We start from the raw sequence: 19,393 nt of genomic DNA, 5'->3' as shown, positions 1-19,393 counted from the left end.
AGAAACAGAAATGTGATAACAGAAGACAACAAATATCAGAAAGACCAGTATTGTTAGCTCCTGGGAGCATCAATGGATGCTGTTCACAGAGTTTTTCAATATTTTCCAATTTGCAGCCCCTTAAATAACTGTCAGTAAAGATGATTCTGCTCTCCTTATGGCAGGACATGTAGAAAGTAGAAGACAGTTTTTGGTATTAAAGATTTGTCCCAACTTCCACAAGGTACCAGGCCTCCAGTGGGGTGCCCTGAACATTTTGTGCACACACCTCTAGGTACATGCTCATCCTTCTGGGGTAAAAAGCTTCCTGATGAGAGTTTGTCTAGAGGCTGAAGAAGAAACACTTGTACCCAAGTGGATTTATACACAAAACTAAAGAGACTGGTGGATGTTCATTTAAGGAGTCATCAAAAGCTGGTTTTCAAATAGCTGTTATTTGTTTGAACAGAACTGGCATGGACAGACAAACAAAATAGCTATTATTTGATTACTTCTAGTTTAAATATTACTGTCTATATCGCTTGGTTCAATGCACTGGTGGTTAAACATTATTATAATATGAAACAATACTGCTTGAGGTTGGTGGGGTTTGGAGACCTTCAAGCATAGGCCCACACTGGTAGCAGAGCTGGGCGTACAGCCAGGTTTTCAAATTGTTGGGAATTTTTGACTTTTCCACATCTAGGCTTCATCTCATGACAAACCATAAATTTCTATACATATTTTCTGTGCAGTTTTACACCTAGCTGTGAAATTAATCTGGGTTCCATTTGGGTACCATACAGGCAATCTCAAAGCTGACACAAACGTCTGCTTCCCTGGATTCTGAATGGGGCTGCCCAGGAGCCACAGCTTCAGGAGCCAAACCAGGTCCTCCAGGCTCCCTCTTTGTTCCACATCTAGTGCCTGGGAGCCCTGTGAGCACTGATGGAGCATGCCAGGCTTTCAACTTCCAGACTCAGTGGCAGACTGCCTGAAACCTCTGGCATAGCTGGCTGCCTCCAAACTAAACGTGGGAGTCCTGCCAAACAGACTGCCACACTGCTCCTGCTCCCTAGGGACACAGCCTTAGGACCTTGGCTCAGATTTGGAGAAAGTTTTGAAACCCAAGATGTTTGGAACAAAATTTCAGTTATTCAACAAATTGGGCATTTTTCTCTGAAACTTTCTTCATTTGCAATTTGTAAAATTTCAGCCTGGTTTTAGTGTGGATTTCTGTGATAGTAATGGGACACAGGGCAGAATCACACTGACATCCTCTGTGTGAGTGTGAACACTGAGGGAGTTCAGGAAATTGTTGGACTTGGTGAAGAGTAGTGCAAGTTGCTTCCACTTGATGTTTCATCAAGTATCAGGAAATGTGGCTTGCAGGGCAATATTAAGAAAAAATCTAGTGATTTGATTTTGACCCTTCTCCACCAATTTCTATCTGCTATTACTCAGGCAGTCTCATCTCTCTTCTTTGTGGTCTTCTCCACTCTGCAGGACTCAAGGGATTTCTGACCTTGGCAGAGCTGCTGAGTATGGACTTTTCAGAAAAGAACAAGGCAGAGTTTAAAGATCTCTTTCTTTTGCCTACAGAATGCAAGGGGAACAAAATACAGAACGCAGATGATGGATTTGGAGAATGCAAAAGCTGTCATAAAGAACTGTTTAACAGGAGCTGCAGAGATCAGCTCTTGGGCCAGGAGAGAACACCTGGCTGCTCAGGCAAAGCAGCTTTCCACTAAACGAGAGCTCTCTGCTAGAGATTATTCATCAGGGGTGACGGAGGCCATTCCTTAGCTCTTTTGGCTCATTTGGCCTTACAGTTCTTTGTGACCCTTCAGTTCTTCATTAAACAAAACATTCTAAAATATGGGGATTAATGCATTTCAAAGATACATTTTGTATCTGAACTTCCCCACAAATAACATAAGTGATTAGAAATACTTCATTAGAAACAGTAAAAAAAAACCCCAAATCTTTATACACATCTGTAATTAGATATTCAGATTGTCTTAAAGAGGCAGGTAACTTTTTAAACATTCTTACATGAGCTCAAACTTCTCAAAATGCAAAAGCCAAAATACACTTTTAAGTGCTTTAACTTCAAATTTCATTGGCATCATCAGGAGTACTTATGCATTTAAATCTGACCATGCATTTTGCTGGTTTGGGAGTTTTTAATAGCATATCTGATGCCTGGTTTGAAAGATTATGGTAGCTACCACACATAGCCAGTAAGACTGGGCAAGGTCAGTTCTCCTTTCCAAATCAAGGAGCATTTGCCAAGTTGCCAGTAGGGTGGAAAATGGAAAGCAGGGTGATATAATTTATGTTGACTTCTGAAAAGTTTTTGGCAGGGCAATTCACCAGAAGCTGTTAAGGAAATGAGTACTATCATGGGCTATAGAAAGTAGCTAATAAAAATAAATAATTGGAACAAATGGTTTTTTTTTCATCATGTCAAGTTGGCTGTCCCAAGGACCTGCAGGAGGATTAGTTTATTTAATGTATGTATTAATGAGCTGGGAAGAGAAATATGAGAGGAAAACTTGAAGGCAATACAAAATAAGTAGACTGAAAACTAGGAAAGATTTTGAAGAGCTTCACTGAATCAAAATAAAAAGGTGAATTGGCAACAGTAAAGCAGATTAAATGCATAGTGAAAGGGATCGTACATAAAGCTGTGTTCTAAATTAACTGTAACAAGGAAGGAAAAAAACCCCAAGAGTAACTGTGGATCACTCAATGAAAACCTTTATGCAGTGTGTAAGAGCAGAAAAAATAATTCTCCAAAGGTTCTATCATCACTGTATCAGTAAGCAGTGGGAAATCATTTGGAACAGCTCCTGCTGTTTTTAAAATGTATTAAAACCACCCCCCACACCAAGGGCACAAGAAAATACTCAAAACTCTCCGGAATCAGTAAAGCCTTCCAGGTGGCAGGAAGGCTGAAAAGGCTGGGGCTGCCTACTGACTGACAGGGCATCCTCCACTTCATCCCTTCATAGAGGGACAAGAGGCTATTCAATGAAAGTAAAGGTCAACTCCCCCCCAACAAAATCCCAAATCACAAAACCTGATCAAATGAAATGTGCATCTTATTGTTAGCTCCTGGAAATTACTGTCACAAAACACCATTGAGGCTAAATTTGGTAGGACTAAAACCAAACAAACCAAAAAGACTGGACACATATAGATAATGAGAAGCTATTTAATTTCCATTAAGTGGAGTAGTTTTTATAGAGAATATAAACCTTATTCTTTGAGAACTAAGCCAGTCAGTAACTATGAGGATTAGAGAGAAATTTCTCCTGTATCTTCTTGTTCACTTCAAGACTTACCTTTCTCTAAAGTCTGTCTTAAGACTTGTAATGTGTCCAGTCACTGCCAGAGACAAGGACCTGGCTGTTCTGCGTGCTCCTGACTATGACAAGCATTAATACTGAGAACTTGAATCTTATTAGCAAGAGTGGTATTAATTCTAAAATAATTCTGCTTCCTCTAGACCACTGGGTTTGAGCACACCTAGCTGAGGAGTGATTTGTTACATGGTGATACACAAGCCCAAAGCTGCAGCATTATACATATCTCAGTTGTCATTCCTGCTCCATGCTCTGTCCTCACTTCCCATAGGGATTTACACTGCAAATCTCGTGACAGAGCCCACACTGCTTCGTGTCACTCCGTGGGAAAGGGAAAGAGAGAAGCCAACTGATAAAAAAAAAGTGTATAAAATGTAGGGAAAGTGTGGAACTTGTTTGTGTGCTTCTCACCATATCACTTGTGTGACAACAGATTTTCCACGAGTGGGCCCTACTTGCAGTTGCAATTAGCACCCCCTCCCGCACAGAGGAGTTGTTTAAATCACATACCAATTCCATTCACAACAGGGGAATTGTTACTGACTTCCAACACGCTGGGCAAGTTTTGTTCTCCTTCGTGATCATTTAAATCCACATTTTGCTGCTGTGAGCCATTCCCAAAATGTCTAGAATCTTTCTCATGGCTGCCATCTCCATTCTGCAGGCCATTATGTGGCTTTTTCAGTGGCATAATCTGTAAACCGCTGGGAGTAGTTCGGTAAGTCACAGTTTTAGCAGCCCTGTCATTTGCAGATCCTGGCTTTGCTGCATATCCTCGTTTCTGTTTTTGATGAGATGGATTAATTCTCTTCCTTTTGTGTGTTGATCCTTTAGACTTCCCAGATTCAGAAGGTCTATGTGATATTTTCTCAACAGACGACCCTCGGCTTTCCCGCAGTAATTTCGGTGCGCTGGCCTGTTTCCCGTGCCTGGATCGCTTCTCTCTGGTAACGTGTAGTCTGTTGAACTCATCAATAAATTCCTCACAATGGAGTAGGTGATGTTCAGGTTCCCAGGTGTCTTCATTGCTCCCGTAGCCTTTCCACCTAATGAGATATTCCCATTTGCCCTTCTTGTTCTTCCTTTTGTCTACAATCCTCTCTACCTAAAAGGAAAAACCAAAACTGTATCAGAAAGAATTCCCATGAACAGACCTGGCAGTACAGGAGTGAAATGCAGAGCCCCAGTGGTATTTTGACAGCAAGGCCACTACCCCTTCTGAAAACATTAAAAGAGACATAAACACATTCTCAAATCTGATCTGGGCACTTGCAGTAGCTCCAATCTGACGAAACAAGAGAGAGTCTGAGATCATTAATGAAAGCACAATTTCTTTCAAAATCTGGTTGCAAAATGAAACTTATTGTTACATTCCTCAGCTACCTCTAGTTTCAAAGAGCCAGATAAAGCGTTTTTTGCTGCTTTGTTTGTTACTGATCATTCTCCTGAATCCACACATGTATTTTGTCCCTATTAGCTTCCCCAGTCTTCTTTGTGTCTTGAAACTACCTTGAACAGAGACCGATGACAACAAATTTCAGTATTTTATAGCAAAGTTCTTGTTTGCAGTAGTATACATCCACTTTACTGCTTCCAATTTACACAAATTTGTATTTTTAGGAATTTAATATTTGAGAAAATACACAAAATTTTTGAATGCACCAATTACAAAATAAAATAGGAAACAAAGGGCATTAAGGCAGGATTCTTACATTGAATGAATGAATTTTATCAGCCTGTGCTGGAGAACATCATTGTAAGGAACATTTCTACACCAAGGGCTAATGGACTGTATTGGGACTGCACCCTGAATGTGAATTAACATCATTATACTGTGAAACCTGGATGCTGGTCAAGCCTCAAGTAGAGGGAGGATGCAGAGGAAAATCCAAAAACACCACACCAGTGGCAGCCAGTTGGGATTAAACTGCACCAAGTAAAATTCAGATCAAGTCATTAGGAAAAATGTTGTAATGGCAGTAGGAATTAAGTATTAGAATAATACCTGGTAATGTGGGGAAGGTAGGGAGGGTTTTTAGAACAAAAACTTTTTGTTACATACATCTGCCATGAAAAGTCAATGCTGGAAGATCAGTTATGATAACGAAAATTTCAAAGACTCTCCCAGGTTTTATTTTTTCATTGTTTAATTTTTAAATTTTGTTTTTAATATGTGATTTATGAAGGATAAAGATGCCAGAAATGAAAAAAAAAAACAAAAAACATTATCATTAACCCAAAGAAGTACTGTTAATTTAAAAGAATAAATAAGTGGATAGATCATGTAACAGCTTTCACTGCTCCTTAACGAAAAATCATCTCATGTGAAGAACAACAGTGGAATCTGTAAGGAGAATTTAACCTTGAAGAAGGGCAATCACAGCAGTGTAAGTAATTGTTCATTTTAGGTCCCTTGTTAGAGCAAACCAATGCATTAATTCTGTCTGTTCGTTAACTGGCTGGAACTGTACATTCATAGAAATCTTGGTGGGTTCCCCAAAGGAGTCTAAATGTAATTAGCAACTAAACATTATACTTCTATCTCAGTTCATTTACATGGGAACTGTGCTAAGATATCTGTCTCTGAGTCATAGTGGACACCTTCCTCCATCTCCAGGGCTCCCACTGCAGCATCTCAAACAGCTCCTTCCTGTGCTCTGGCTTATCAAATATCTACACAGAACCACCTCAGAAGCAAAGCAAGGCATCCTCTTTTCTCTGAATTTAGCACAGTCCCCTTCAGGATTGCTCAGAGAGGCAAAACAATTAACTGAAGCTCAGCCTGGGCAAGTTTGAGATCATTTGTCTGAAAGAGGGAAAGGCTTCAAAAAATGAATGAACTAGCATTTTTTTTCTTCATGTGGGATGCGTGGCTTTCAATTGTCAAACTAATAGTAGACTTATTATGATCTTGTTGACTTTATAGAGAGCAGCTGTCCAAATTATCCTTGGCTTTAAAATACTTTCATCTTCCTATCAGGGACTAGCCAGAAAAGCTGTACATTGAACCACGGAACTCTGTGTGGGCTGCCTGTGGATTTGTTACCTTAATTACTGCAGCTTGCTATACCAAGGAGCAAAACACATACATGTATGTCCTGGGGAAGAAATTAAATTGCTGCTAAACTCGGTAGACCACAGCTATCAGTACAGGAGAGTCTGGGTTACTGCTTTTCTGTCTGTACAGATAAACAATGCATGCATTCCCCTCCCTTTTAACTGGAACACAAACTCTGTGTCAATTTGGTGCTACTTGGGAGTTACTTGTCTTTCTTTTGAGGGATTGCACCAGCTTTGTTCCCCAACTTGCTCACTGAAGGAAGAACTTCAGAAAGGATGGACAAATACCTTTTATGGGGTCACATACAAAAACCATCTTTCCACCCTCTCCTTTTTTCACTTGTGCACATATCTTTAACTACACAGATTTCTTATTTTCACATTGTTGCTCTATGTGAAGAGGTTTTGTGGAGGGTGTTGTTTAATATGGAACACACTCAAGTATTTTGGTGATGAGGCATCCTGCATTTCAATTAGGAGGATAAAAGAAGAAAATATGAGTAGCCTTTGTTCCTGGAAAATAAAATAATGGCAATGGAGGATGTGATTAACCACTTAAACACATCATGAAGGGAGAATAAAAGTATTAATGAAATTTGGTCAAATTTAGGAGTTTCTGAAAAAAACGTTCAGAAAGCAAATATATTTGGGTAAGACTGACCATGTCATTACAGCACTTTCAGAAGAAAACTATCAATGTTCAAATTTAACTAACTAAAATAAAGACTAAATAAACTGAAGACAAAATGTTTTGTTTCTGGTCAACCCTCATTTCAGTTTATTGGTTTTTTGGGAAGAAAATGAAAAAAAATGTGGTTTAATCCAAAATTAGTTTGTTTTCCATTATTTTTTTTAGTTCAACCATAATGCCCACTGGCTTGACAAATGATGCATAAAAAGACTGAGTAGATATTTTCCTGTCCTCATTACTGCCTCACTGTTCACTGAATGCATCTGAGGGTAGCATTGAATATACTTGACCTCTCACCATGGTCCCTTTTCTATCACAGGGTTTTAAGTTCTTCAGTAATATTTATCCCCTTTAGGTGCCACTGGGAAGTGCTTCAGTGGAGGCATAAATATCAGGGTTTTAGCCACACCTGCTACTGTCTGTCTCATCTTACTTCTATCCACAGTCCACAGTAACAACAAACATCACTGCTTTGTTTTTTTAATGATGTGTATTTGTTTTAAGAGGTACTAAGTGAAATAATAATCTTTCTGTATTTACTTAAGGTTGCACAGATCATATCAGTCTTCTTAATGAGAAATAATTCTGTGACAGCTAGTGATTAATAGAAATAATACTTTAAATCCTCCCCTAGAATAAGCAATACATGTTTCTGAGAATATGCAGCAAATACCTAGGGCTTCAGTGTCTGATTTTCCATTCCCCCCCTCAGTTCCATCTTTAATCAGAACTGAGTAAAATGTTCCTGAATTGACCCTGGTAGTTACAGTTGCCAAATCCAAGATTTCACTATATTCACTCCGGAAAACAAAGGAGTTAAATTTAATAAAAGTGCAATGACTTCAAATAAACCTTGTAGAGGTGTCACAGATAAAAGATTGCTAGAAATGTCATGTACCATCACATCCCTGGATTCTCTCTCTCCCTGCCCCTGCTGCCTAATTCTGGATGAACTGAGGTTCTGATATGTTACCATATAAATACTTTAAAAGAGAACAAATAGAATAAGAACATGGCATCTGTGCAAATGCATTTGCAACACACTTTTTAGCTTCCAAGTAGCATTAAACCTAGCTGTATACACAGCTGCACTAACTAGCATGAAAGTCATAAACAAAAAGCCTTTAAAAATATATCTGCATTCTATACTTCATGTGAAATAAAATAATACATTAGTGTATTAAAGTACAAATATCTAGAGCTTCATAAACTTAAGTATTTTGCTTATATATGCAGAGTGCAACAACCCTGCCACCCTTCCTTCACAGAAAATTCTGGGTCAAAATCATTTAACCATACGATGCTATTGTTTGCTTATCAAAAAAATTAAATCTAGGCTAAGTTAAAAAAGGATAATTCCTATGGAATTATTTCTACAGCTGTAACTATAAAGTCAAAGCACAGCATACTCATCTCGGGTCTCAGCTCTGAAGAGCACAAATAAAAATCCTTGTGCTCCCAGAAAACACCTTCTGGGAGATCAGTAAACTTCTAGAAACATTTGGAAGGTTGCATATCTACTTAGTGATTTCCAAAATAAATACTTGTCATCTCCTCTTCGTGCCATGCACATCCGTGTAAGCAATTTAAACTGTAATCAGTGGTGTTCAGATGGTCTCCGTTAGTGAACTCTTCAGAGCATCACAGCAACTGCATGACAGACACTAGAAAAACTGCCTTTCATTACTATGATTACAGGACTTGTACTGGTTTATGTGGGTTTTTTTTTCTTTGGAGGTCTTTGTCCCATGTTGTGCCTGAGGGTGTTGGAAGGGTATTTGAAGAAGATGCCAAGGAAGGAAAGGCAGTAAGATTTCTGAGAGAGATAAAGGCCATCTGATTCAACATGTTTGTCTTTTAAAAATTCAGTATTGCCCTAACTTCCCCCTTTTTGTTACCGTTGCTTTAGGAAATACTGTATCTCATTAGCAGTTAATCTTTTGCCTTCTTGTCTTTGTAACTTATTTTTGTTTTTCTTGTCCTTGTATTTGATTTCACAAAATCTGGTAATTGGAGCATTTGTTCCAGATGTACAAAAAATACAGCAACATATCTTCTGATGCAGCCAGTTTTCATGTTAGAAAAATAACAATGGAATGGCTGCTGGGACTCTCTTCAGAATCTGACCCACGGAGTAGGTCCAGCTATGAAATCCCCTCAGTACTAAATTTGTGTTGTTACCTGGAAGGTCAAAATGAAAGGGCTAGATAGTCTTAAAAACAAAAGGGAAGCCATTCTTCATTGGAATTACTTTTAGGCAAAACATCAAATGACATCTTCCCAGGAAAACCAGTGAACACCCTATTAATCTCAAAAGACATTGCTTTTTATTCAGTTCCTTTTTTTTTTTTTTTTTTTTTTTTTTTAATTATATGGGGGTTTTATTTTTGGTTTTCCAATTTTCTTAGAATCAGAAGAGATCTTATTTGGGAACTCCTGGAACTTCTGCACTGTTACTGGGAAAAGCCTATCAGCCTAGTAAAGAAACCACTGGTATGGAAACCACTGCCTTGGGTATGTGCGTCCATCAACACAGGCATGGGAAGACTCACAATGGAACAAATAAATGCTGTAAGATCTCCTGCTGCTCCCTGTCCTGCACCTTTGATTTTCCCCTCCTGAGAGACAGTAACACTGCAGAGGTGTCCTGCTGTGAGATTCCATGGTTGGGGTTTAGATGGAAAACCAGAAGTGCAATGCCATCAGTTGTATTTAGCAGTGGTGCAGCCCTTAGAGGTTACTGCTCAATGTGGTGTTTTCACATTCCTCTTTTCTGGACCGAACACTTTGCTGCAGAAGCACATTTTGTTAGTTACCTTCCCTGAGCAACATTTGTGTAAGGGGCCTTCTGGCAGAGAGAGTTTCCCTTCATTACCAGCAGAGATCCAGTGAAGCCCAGGCTGAGGGCCTGAACCAACCACAGCTTCCATGAACACTCATGTCTTCAGTGACCTTATAACAGCTTCCTGGGGAGTCCCACGTTTCTGTGAAATTCAGTCTCACTGAAACTGAAATTCTGCTCTGGTTTCCACTGCTCTTTTCTGACTCTCTTCAAACCCATCCTATTGCTGCTGCATCTCCACTCCCACACTGGGGCCCCGGTTTGGTCCCATCTGTCCCTGCTGCTCACTCTACCAACAGAACCCATTTTCATAACCCTGTCCTCTCTTGTTTTGTTTCCAAGATTTTTCCTGGTCAGAACTTAAGAGTGCTCAAATCTCTCAGTCAGTTAAAGACATTTCCCTCTCCCACTATAAATTTAAGGATGTAATCTACATCACTTTCTTTTCTTATGATATTGAAGTGTCTGTATATAAACTATACCTGTGGGGGACGTGCCACAAGTGGGTTTTGGAGCAAACAGGAGTAAGAATATACTCAAGAGTCTTGCACTGAAGGGCAGGTGTTTTTGTACAAACTGATACTGTTTTTGCACAAGGAAACTTGACAGATGACATAGGGATCAGAAAGAGACTTTTTGGTCAACTGGTGTAGTTCCTGTCATTGTAGGCAATGACATCATACAAACCCTTTCATATTGGACATGTTTGTGATACAGAACGTATTTGCCCAGGCTTATTGCTCAGAGGTTGCCCAGCAAACAGCTGCGCCTTCCTAAATGCATTCATTTTGTAAAAAAAATGTTTTAGGCTTTCATTTGGTGAGCAAGTGTGTTTTCAAAGTTGCAAAAGAAGTGCATGAAAAAATCAAGATCCTTTATAGCAGCAGGTTAACAATCTTGAGAATGTTCTTTATATAGAGGAAGAACAGGAGTTTTTTCTTTGCAATCCAAGAGTGCATCGATGTCATCAAAAACTGTCATGCAATATGGGGGAGACCTCTTTGGATCTGTTCCTCCATACATGGTTTAAATCCTTTTGACTTACAAACATTAATCATCACATACAACATATGTGGAAATTAAAAAAAAAATGGGGGTTTCTGTTTCTTTTAAAGCACAGTAACACATTTTATTTATCAAATCTCTGTTTTCTTTTGTACAATAAATCAGTTTGTTATTGTATTTCAGTGGTAGTTGTTGAAAAGAAAGAAAGAAGCAGGACATTCCAAATTCTTGGTGTTCTTTATGCTAAAAAGTGGTCAGTTCTGAACACACCCACATCAAACTTGCTGGCACAACTAATTTCTACCAAATTCAATGGGATTCTCTGGATTTCTACTAAGAATGTGTGTGTGGGAAATATGTGTGTTTATCAGCAAAGAAGGGTTCAGCATAACCTAGTATGGTTCTGATTCTGCCTATGCTTCCTTTACAGTACTACAAGTCAGCACAGCTACTCCCTATTTACTTACATGCAAGTAAAACCTAAGTAGGAATCTCTGGGATTACAACCATGAAGATTTTATTTTTTTATTTTAAAAGAAGTTTATAGGAACAGGAGCACAACTTGAAGAGACTTCTAAGCAAACTAGTGTTTATGTGAACAGATCACTGTTCTCTCAGTACAACTGCTTGGAATTTGTTAAAAATACTCATGTTTCCAAACAGATTTTGAAATGTGTTAAGTAATACTTAAAAAATAAAAATATGACTACCATTAAAGGTGCTCTTCAACATTAAAGCAACTCCAGAATTGCAGGAAGCAATTATTAATTTACATGAAAATTTTACCTGAAATAATTAGAAAAATATTAATACTGTTTTCTTTTATATTCATTGGCAGTTCTTTCTTCTCTACATTGTTCAGTTATGGCTTTTTTGGGTGTTTTTTTTGTACAGTTTACACAGTATTTTTCTTCACCATATGGGCTTCATTCAGATTCAGCTCAAGGCCAGGACTTCAGTTCAACACTTTTACATCCATCCCAAAGCTTAGTCAGAAGTGAAGATTCCACATTAAAAAAACACAAAGGTTTAGCTATAATACAGCATAAACAAATATTTGAACTATTTGCTGTACTACCACTCAGTGAGTCATTGCTTTCCAAATGCTACTGGTACGACTGTCATAAAACAAACCACATGTTCTTGTGGGGTAGGTAGAAAAATATTTTCTTAGCCCTTTTACAGCAAAGTGGTAAACTTGAGCACAGAGATGTGAAAGCTCTGGTTTTGGGGAGCCCTGCATCACTAGATGTGTCTATAGGTGCTGAGGATTTGGGATTTCAGATGTTCAGTACAGATGTTCAGATGTTCAACTGAACAGAGAGGCTCTGCATAGGTGACGTGGCAAAGAGGAGATGAGGGACAAGAGGGGGACAAGGGGACACTGGTCAGTCCAAGTGGCCATTGTATTAAAGGGCTCAAAGTGGATTTTACAGGGATATCTAAGGCAGGATAATGCAATAGTTTTGCAGAGATTTTGAAGGATTGAAATGACAGCTTGGTAAAAATGAAGGCTCTGTGTTGAAAAACAAGACAAATGGACAATGAGATGTAGTTACTCTAGATCTAGGATATGAAACAGTGTTTTTTGTGTAAAGAATCTCCAGTGGCAGTGTGCATTTTGTAGCTCTTGCACACAGGGAGGTATAACTATTTTTTAAATGATTGTCATGGCTTAGAATTTAGATTTTCCAATTTAGTACTCTCACTAAAACCACCCTCTGCTCTCCATCCCCTTCCAACTGGAGACACAAAAGGCAAAGACCATGGGTTGAGATACAAACAATTTACTGGAAACAGCGATGAGATAAAAATTAACAGTAACAGCAACAAGAGGTATAAGAAAATAAATAATTCACACAGAAAAAACTCCATGTAAATAAACAATACCAGACAGCTCCCTCTTCCACATTTTCTTGACTGGAAGAAACCCCCACTCCCTGGAAGAGTCCCTTTCCCTGTCCCCAGCAATTATGTGAGGTGGTATAGAACAACATCAGGGTCCTGGCCATGCTCCTCCTGGCTACCACAAAAAAATAACCCTGTCCTGGCCAGAACCAGGAAAACAGTAATACATACCTGACAGAAAAGCAAGTAAAAAATAATCCCCAGCTGATGGATCTGAATGTGAAGGAGGACACTAATCTCTCCCCATCACTGACACAGAAGGGAGAAGAACATGCTTGTCCATGTTAAAAAAACTTGTCCATGTTATATGAATGACTGGACAGGGATAAGGTGAGATGATAAGGATAAATCATATCCTTACCTCATACTTTGTATCCAGACTAGAATTAGGGGCAGCTGGTTTGGAACATCCATATAGCAAAAGCAGTAACAGTCAAATTTGTGAATAATACCATGCAGGGATAGGTTTTAAAGGGAAAGGGCTAAAAATAGATGACTTTGTACAATACAGAAGGCCGAGGGGTGATCCTTTGAGTGAAAAGCTGAAGTAGCAGTTTGTAAAGTAGTGGGATAATAAGGGAAGAAAACTCATGAAACACAAAGGTTTCTTTCAGAATTCAGTAGAATTCTTCATTTTTGTGGTTACACAAATGAAGTTAATGTGGTGGCAGAATACAGGAAAGAGCCAAAAAGAAAGGTAGAGCAGAAAAAGGAATAAAGAAACATGCTTTAGGCAACTATAATGGCGTGACAGGAGCACAGAATATTACAACTAAGTATCCAGGATACCAGAGCAACATCACAGAAAAATGGCACAGAAAATTTCAAAAATTATCTTTGAAGAAGTAATTGTCAAAAAGGAAGAATAATACATCATTATTCCCATAGAAATAGTATTCAGATGAGCAGGGTCAGTAGGCCGAGTTTTGGCCTCAATTATGGCATTGGCTTTCACTGCAGATTTAATCTGTGTTTGAGATTTGAATTCTGCCCAGTGTAAAACCAACTTCTTACTGGTGCTTGGAAGGAACAAACTATCTTATGGACAGCAGCAAAGGCAGTTATGAAAGCTGTCAATATTCATCAGGCAGATGCATCTTAAATCATCTGAGAGTGCAGCTAATGAGAAATCTGCATTTAAAATATGGGGACAGTGCTCTAAACACAGAGACACAGGGCGTGAAAACATATCCACTGATTTAACAAAGTGTGCTTTGGAGCCATCAGCTGGGCTCTGAGGAGGCTGTTTGCTTCCAGGGTGGGTGAAAGGCACTGACACATCTGGGCTTGTCCCAGTGTCTGCAGTGAGTCAGGCTGACCACACCACACTGCATGGCACACTCAGGCCACACGCTGCCCTGAAACTCCTCTGGCAATGCAGAGTCCCCAGGAGCTGCCATCACAGGCACTGATGGTGCTGCCCAGGAGACAACCACAGGTTACCCTCTTGCTGTCCTCAGGCCCTACATCTCTTGAAAGCTGCCTCTGGCAACAGATGGACACCATTCCTTGATCTCAGTGAGTCCTCTGTCAGCCCTGGTAATTCACTCAAGCCAAGGACTTGTTAACTGATGAGTCCTGAGCTCTTTCAGGTCATCATGATTCCTGATTATAAGGTTTCAGCCAAGTGTTGGCAGTACTTCCTGCCAGGCAGTACTTCCAGTCATAGGGGCTGCTCAGGATTGGAATCCACTACTCCTTTCAGGGAGGTCCTAAGGAACAACACTGGGGTTTCTCAGGTGGTGAGGTACAGATCCTCCCATCCTGCTCCAAATGCCTGCCAGATCACTCCAAGGGCTCCTGTGAAGGCATGTGCACATCTCTGTGCTGCAGCTACATTTTGTTTCTGTTCAGAGATGGTGCAGACCCATCAAGTGTCAGGGTGAGACAGGAACTCTGATGAAGCTGAGCAACCATTAGAAATGTCTATGCTCGAAGCAGTATTGAATATGTAACTAGTGAATATATTACTTAGGAAATTTTCCATGTATTTGTTAGTCAGATTCCTAACTTGGCGGCTGTGTGAATATCTCAGCTGCTCCTGGATGCATTTGCAGCAATGTGGCAAAGGGCTTTGTTCCATGTCCCTCCGTAGAATAGGGCAATTACAGAATTATATTTTTATAAATGTAGGTTTTTCTGAGATTGATTCCCTACATTTGTCTCACTGGGACTGGGTTAGTGTATGCTCTTTTCGTGGCACTATGCCAGTCACAAACTGGAGCTGGAGAAGGCTGCAGCTGTCTGCTTGTTATTAACTGAGGGTTAGTGCAGAGACCAATGCACATTGGTGTTCCAACACCCAAACTGTTTTCCAGATACTTCATGAATGGACGCTTAAATTCCCACTTTAGTATAACAAACCTCTGAGTCACTTTTAATACTAAGATCGCACTTGCAACTGTTTTCTGAGCTTAAAAAAAGGACTTTCAACTTCTAGGACTCTTACAAATTAGACAGCTAATTAATTTGATTCTAATGAATCAGTAATAATCTTCTGCTGTCCTCACTCTCATGCCTAGCACAAACCATACATGTGGTCAAATACTGGGACAGATGCCCCGAGAGACTGTGGAATATCCACTGGAATATCCACTCTTAGAGATATTCAGAACTTAATGAGCGAGACCCTGAGCAACTTAATTAAGTTGGTGCTGCCTTAAGCAAGGGGTTGGATCAGACGATCTCCGAGAGTCCCTTTCAACCTGCATTATTATATGATTCTGTAATACATTTTACCTAAAATATTTACTAATAATTTACTAATTCTTTATTCATTCTTTTTCACTTAGAAAAGCATCTCCATTTGGAAAACCGACTTCTGTGCAATCTGTGGAAGTGTGTGTGTGTGTGTGAATTGACTCAATTAATCACAGTTTAGATTCACCAGGCAGCTGGAAGGGAGTTTCCCACAAGAAGCTTTGAGCTTCCAACTTTCTTTGACCTGGTACCATTAGGGTTTGTTTGCCTTCAGTCATACAGCAAGAGCCATCCATTCTTTGAGATGTACAAAAAGATGGGTTTGAAGACCTAGGTCAGCTGCTCATGAGATTAAAAAGATTTTCTTAGTCATTAAAATGATGTTTTTTAGTAGTGAGATACATTGTGAAGTCATTCCTAAGTGTCTTTTCAGTGTTTAAATGAACAGTCAGTATTCATGGTATAAGCAGAAGAAAGAATGTGCTAAGCTGGGGTGTAAACATTCAACATGCTCTATGGCAACAGCTGTATATTTGCTTTTTGTTCAATATAACGGAATTAAAGGCAGGGATAAGAGGGATAAGTTGCCAAACTTTACCACAAAGCTAGGAGGAAATATGTGAATCAAAACTTTTGTTTCCTGTACCTGTCCTGAAGGTTTGTGCTGAAGTAGTAATAGAGTGTACTGCAGGATAGGATGCTTAGATGGGGCTTCAAAGTCAGAGTTTGTGTTTCTACTCCCTGTCATCATCTCAACTGTTCTCTTTGTTTTTATGTGCCTCATATTCAAAAAGAACACCCACTCTGTGAAGTAATTTCAGATCTGGTGTGGAAAATGGGAAAGGTGCATTGAAATAATTATGTGGAGTATAAGTATGTGGAGCAGTGTACAAAATGAAAATTTTGGTGAAGCACATCTGTTTTGAAGCACAGTGAAAAAAAAAAAAAAAGGGAAAATAATCCCAAGATTAACTTGTGCTGTGTATGTGCATGTTGTATTGGTACTTGCTGCTTGCACCTCACAGTTTGGGAGCAGAATATGCAATATAATGGCCTGATAAGACCAAAAGGCTCCTGGCATGCTTGGAAAGGGTAAGAAACTCACGAGATGAATATGTGGGAAAAAGACTACATCTGGATTATATGGCTCTGGAATAACATATGGAATTTCTGATCACACTTCAGCTGTTGTTTCTCTCCAAAGAGCAGTTGTGTACAAAGGTATACACAGAAAGAATATCACAGAAATAAACAATAACACTCACAATGGAGAGGTGCTATATTCTTAGTACCTTAGCAGAAATACTGATAAATACTGGGAAAAGATTTCCTTTTATAATGCTTATAATGTATTTTATGTGCTTATATGCTATAGTCCAATGAAGGAACATAAACTTCAGCCTTCTGGAATATTTTTAGGGCTAATAACTAATGTTAGGTATCTAGAATAAGTAATCTTGCCTTCTAGATAATAAGAAAGTATTTCATGTTTTGAAGATTTCAAGATGATGTGCACATGCTTAATTTTTTAATTTTAAGGGAACAGGAAACTTTTGTGGCCATGCAAGAAGGATTTAAACAAACCAAGTTTGTTTTTAGATAATCAGAAAATTTCCCTAGAGAGTATATATTTTCCCAATTACCACTCCAAATAGTTACAAAGCACCATGTAAACCTATCCTACTACATGGATACTAATGCTCATTACTGTTATTTAGCAGCATTACAGGTGGAGCTTAGAGCAGTGAGCGCTTTCCTTTAGTACGTAGTGTGCCATAATGTTTGACTTGTTCTTGAAATGAAATGGTCAGAATATGTTAATCACAAACTCTCGTACAGAATGTCTGTCAGAAAAGTGCTAATGACTGCCTAGTGTGCCCCAAAGACAGAGATCTTAGTTTTGCTGTGCAAAAATTTGGTGTTATTCTGGAAAAGACCTTGCCCTTGGCTGCTGAACGTCACATGGACTGTGCAGTGCAGGCAAAGGCAGCACTGTATGCTCCAGGATCTTTACAGTTCTTGCCTTGCTGATTCCATTAATGCAACAATCATAAATAGTTAGTGCAGGTTTTAAAAGGCAAGTTTGCACCTGTGAATTACTTCTGGAGGGAATCACAGATATTTTATGACATGTGTAAGGATAAATACTGGTTTAATGACACTGGGGAAAAATGGATGGAATAGTCTCTAGTTTCTTTCTAAATGGCTAGAAAGAGTCTTCCAAAGTTAACAGCAAGAAAAAAGTGTCTGAATCACCTGTACATCTCCTACACTTTGCTGAAAATGTTCCTTCAGATGAGCACTGTGAGGTGTTTAATTAATTCCTCTGATGGCCACAGAATATCAAATTTTTATTCAAGATCATCTGAATATATGAAATCTTTCTACTTTCAGTTGTTTGGTAATGTACTTTCTCATTTTTTAAACCCTTCACAATACTATATGTATCAAAATGAACAGTCCTGTCCAAGTTAATCAATAAGCACTTCAATTTTTTTGTATGGGTCAGAAGTGCAATTTATCTTCAATAAAAAAATCTATTTGGCCTCATTTTTTTTTAAATAGTCTTAAAAAAATATGTTTAAAAAGTCAGATCTTTAAGGAACAAAGATATTTTTCAGGCTCTCTTTACCCCAGAATCTGTGTTTTATGATTTCAGTTTGTTTTGATTTCAAGACAAACTTCAGGAGAAAGTGCCCTGGAATGAGCATTTCCTCTAAGGAGAAAAGGGCTTCAATAGCTCCCTTTCCTTCTGTCAATGAGACAAATGGATACCAGGGAGTGAAAGTGAAAAAATCATGTTTATTAAAAAAAAAAAAATTGAATAAATATTGACTTGTGGAACCTTGACCCCCCAGAAAACCAACCACAGCCTCTCTCGGCCGCAGGCGCTTTCCCCTTGGCTGCAGTTCCGGGCACAGCCAGCAGGGGCGCTGCTGGCTCCCGGCCGGGCAGGGGGTGCGATGATTCCCCCGCGGCTGCAGGGGGCGCTGTGGCGCGAGTCCGGCCGCCTTTCTCCGCACCGTAATGGCGTGGGATGGAGAAGGGCCTTCCTTAACAAACCCACCGGTGCCCCCTCTGCATAGCGAAAGGAGCTGTAGCAGGAAACCTCAGGAGCAGCAAGCTGGAACGGCAGGGCAGGCTCAACCTGGGGCAGCAAGCAAGAGGCAGCAGAAGCTCTGCAGCTGTAGCTGGACCACAGCACCTCCCAGACAGCTCCAGTGTAGCACAGACCCTGGAGCAGCTGTGGAGGCACGGCGGGGACTGGGCAGCAGCAGCCTGGCTCCCGAACATGGCAGAGACAGAGAGTCCCTGGGATTGCTCACCGGCGCTGGCTGTCCCTGGGTCTGGGCTGTGAGGAGGGTGGGGACAGCGCTCAGCAGAAAACGAGGGTGTTCCCTGGGCTGGCGGGCACGCACTGGCACTGGGCTTTCCAACGGCAGAGCAGCAAAAGAAGCCAAGCTGGCAAGTCACAGTGCCGAAGCAAAACAAAAAGCCAAACCAAAAAGAAGCAGGCAAAACCCACAGAAATAGCAGGATCCCTGGTCAGAGATACCGGCTGCGTTGAAGAGAACATGCTGAATTGAAAGGGCTGCCTCCCATCCCACCTCCATCTCCCTCTGGAAACCCCATCTTGGCTCCCAAACATCGTGATCGATAGCCCCAGAGCTGGGGCAGGGACAGCTGCCACTCTGGACACAAACAGATCAAAAACCCCAAAAATTATATGGGATAATAAACCATCCCCAAGACATGGTTCTTTCCTTTTCTAGTGCCCATCTAGTCACATACTCCTATGTCAGCAAGATTAAATCTAATTATGCAAGTAATTGTGGG

At 39.9% G+C, this 19,393-nt stretch overlaps 1 protein-coding gene and 1 long non-coding RNA gene across 2 annotated transcripts in view; one reads left to right on the top strand and one right to left on the bottom strand.

Moving 5' to 3' along the window:
• Positions 1 to 4,270, top strand: part of LOC128812817 (uncharacterized) — a 30,329-nt gene extending 26,059 nt beyond the window's left edge. Inside the window, exon 5 of the long non-coding RNA XR_008438844.1 lies at positions 4,185 to 4,270. This is a non-coding gene — a long non-coding RNA (uncharacterized LOC128812817). The remainder of the gene's footprint in view (positions 1 to 4,184) is intronic.
• CDYL2 (chromodomain Y like 2) overlaps positions 1 to 19,393 on the bottom strand; it is a 56,430-nt gene that overhangs the window by 19,591 nt on the left and 17,446 nt on the right. The window contains exon 2 of the mRNA XM_053987459.1: positions 3,861 to 4,455. Coding sequence (XP_053843434.1) covers positions 3,861 to 4,455 — 595 coding nt within the window. The remainder of the gene's footprint in view (positions 1 to 3,860; positions 4,456 to 19,393) is intronic.

Source organism: Vidua macroura, chromosome 11 (genome assembly GCF_024509145.1).
Source record: "Vidua macroura isolate BioBank_ID:100142 chromosome 11, ASM2450914v1, whole genome shotgun sequence".
Taxonomy (NCBI): Eukaryota; Metazoa; Chordata; class Aves; order Passeriformes; family Viduidae; genus Vidua; species Vidua macroura.
Note: the sequence above shows the minus strand (reverse complement) of the source record. Positions and strands in the feature narration are given on the sequence as shown.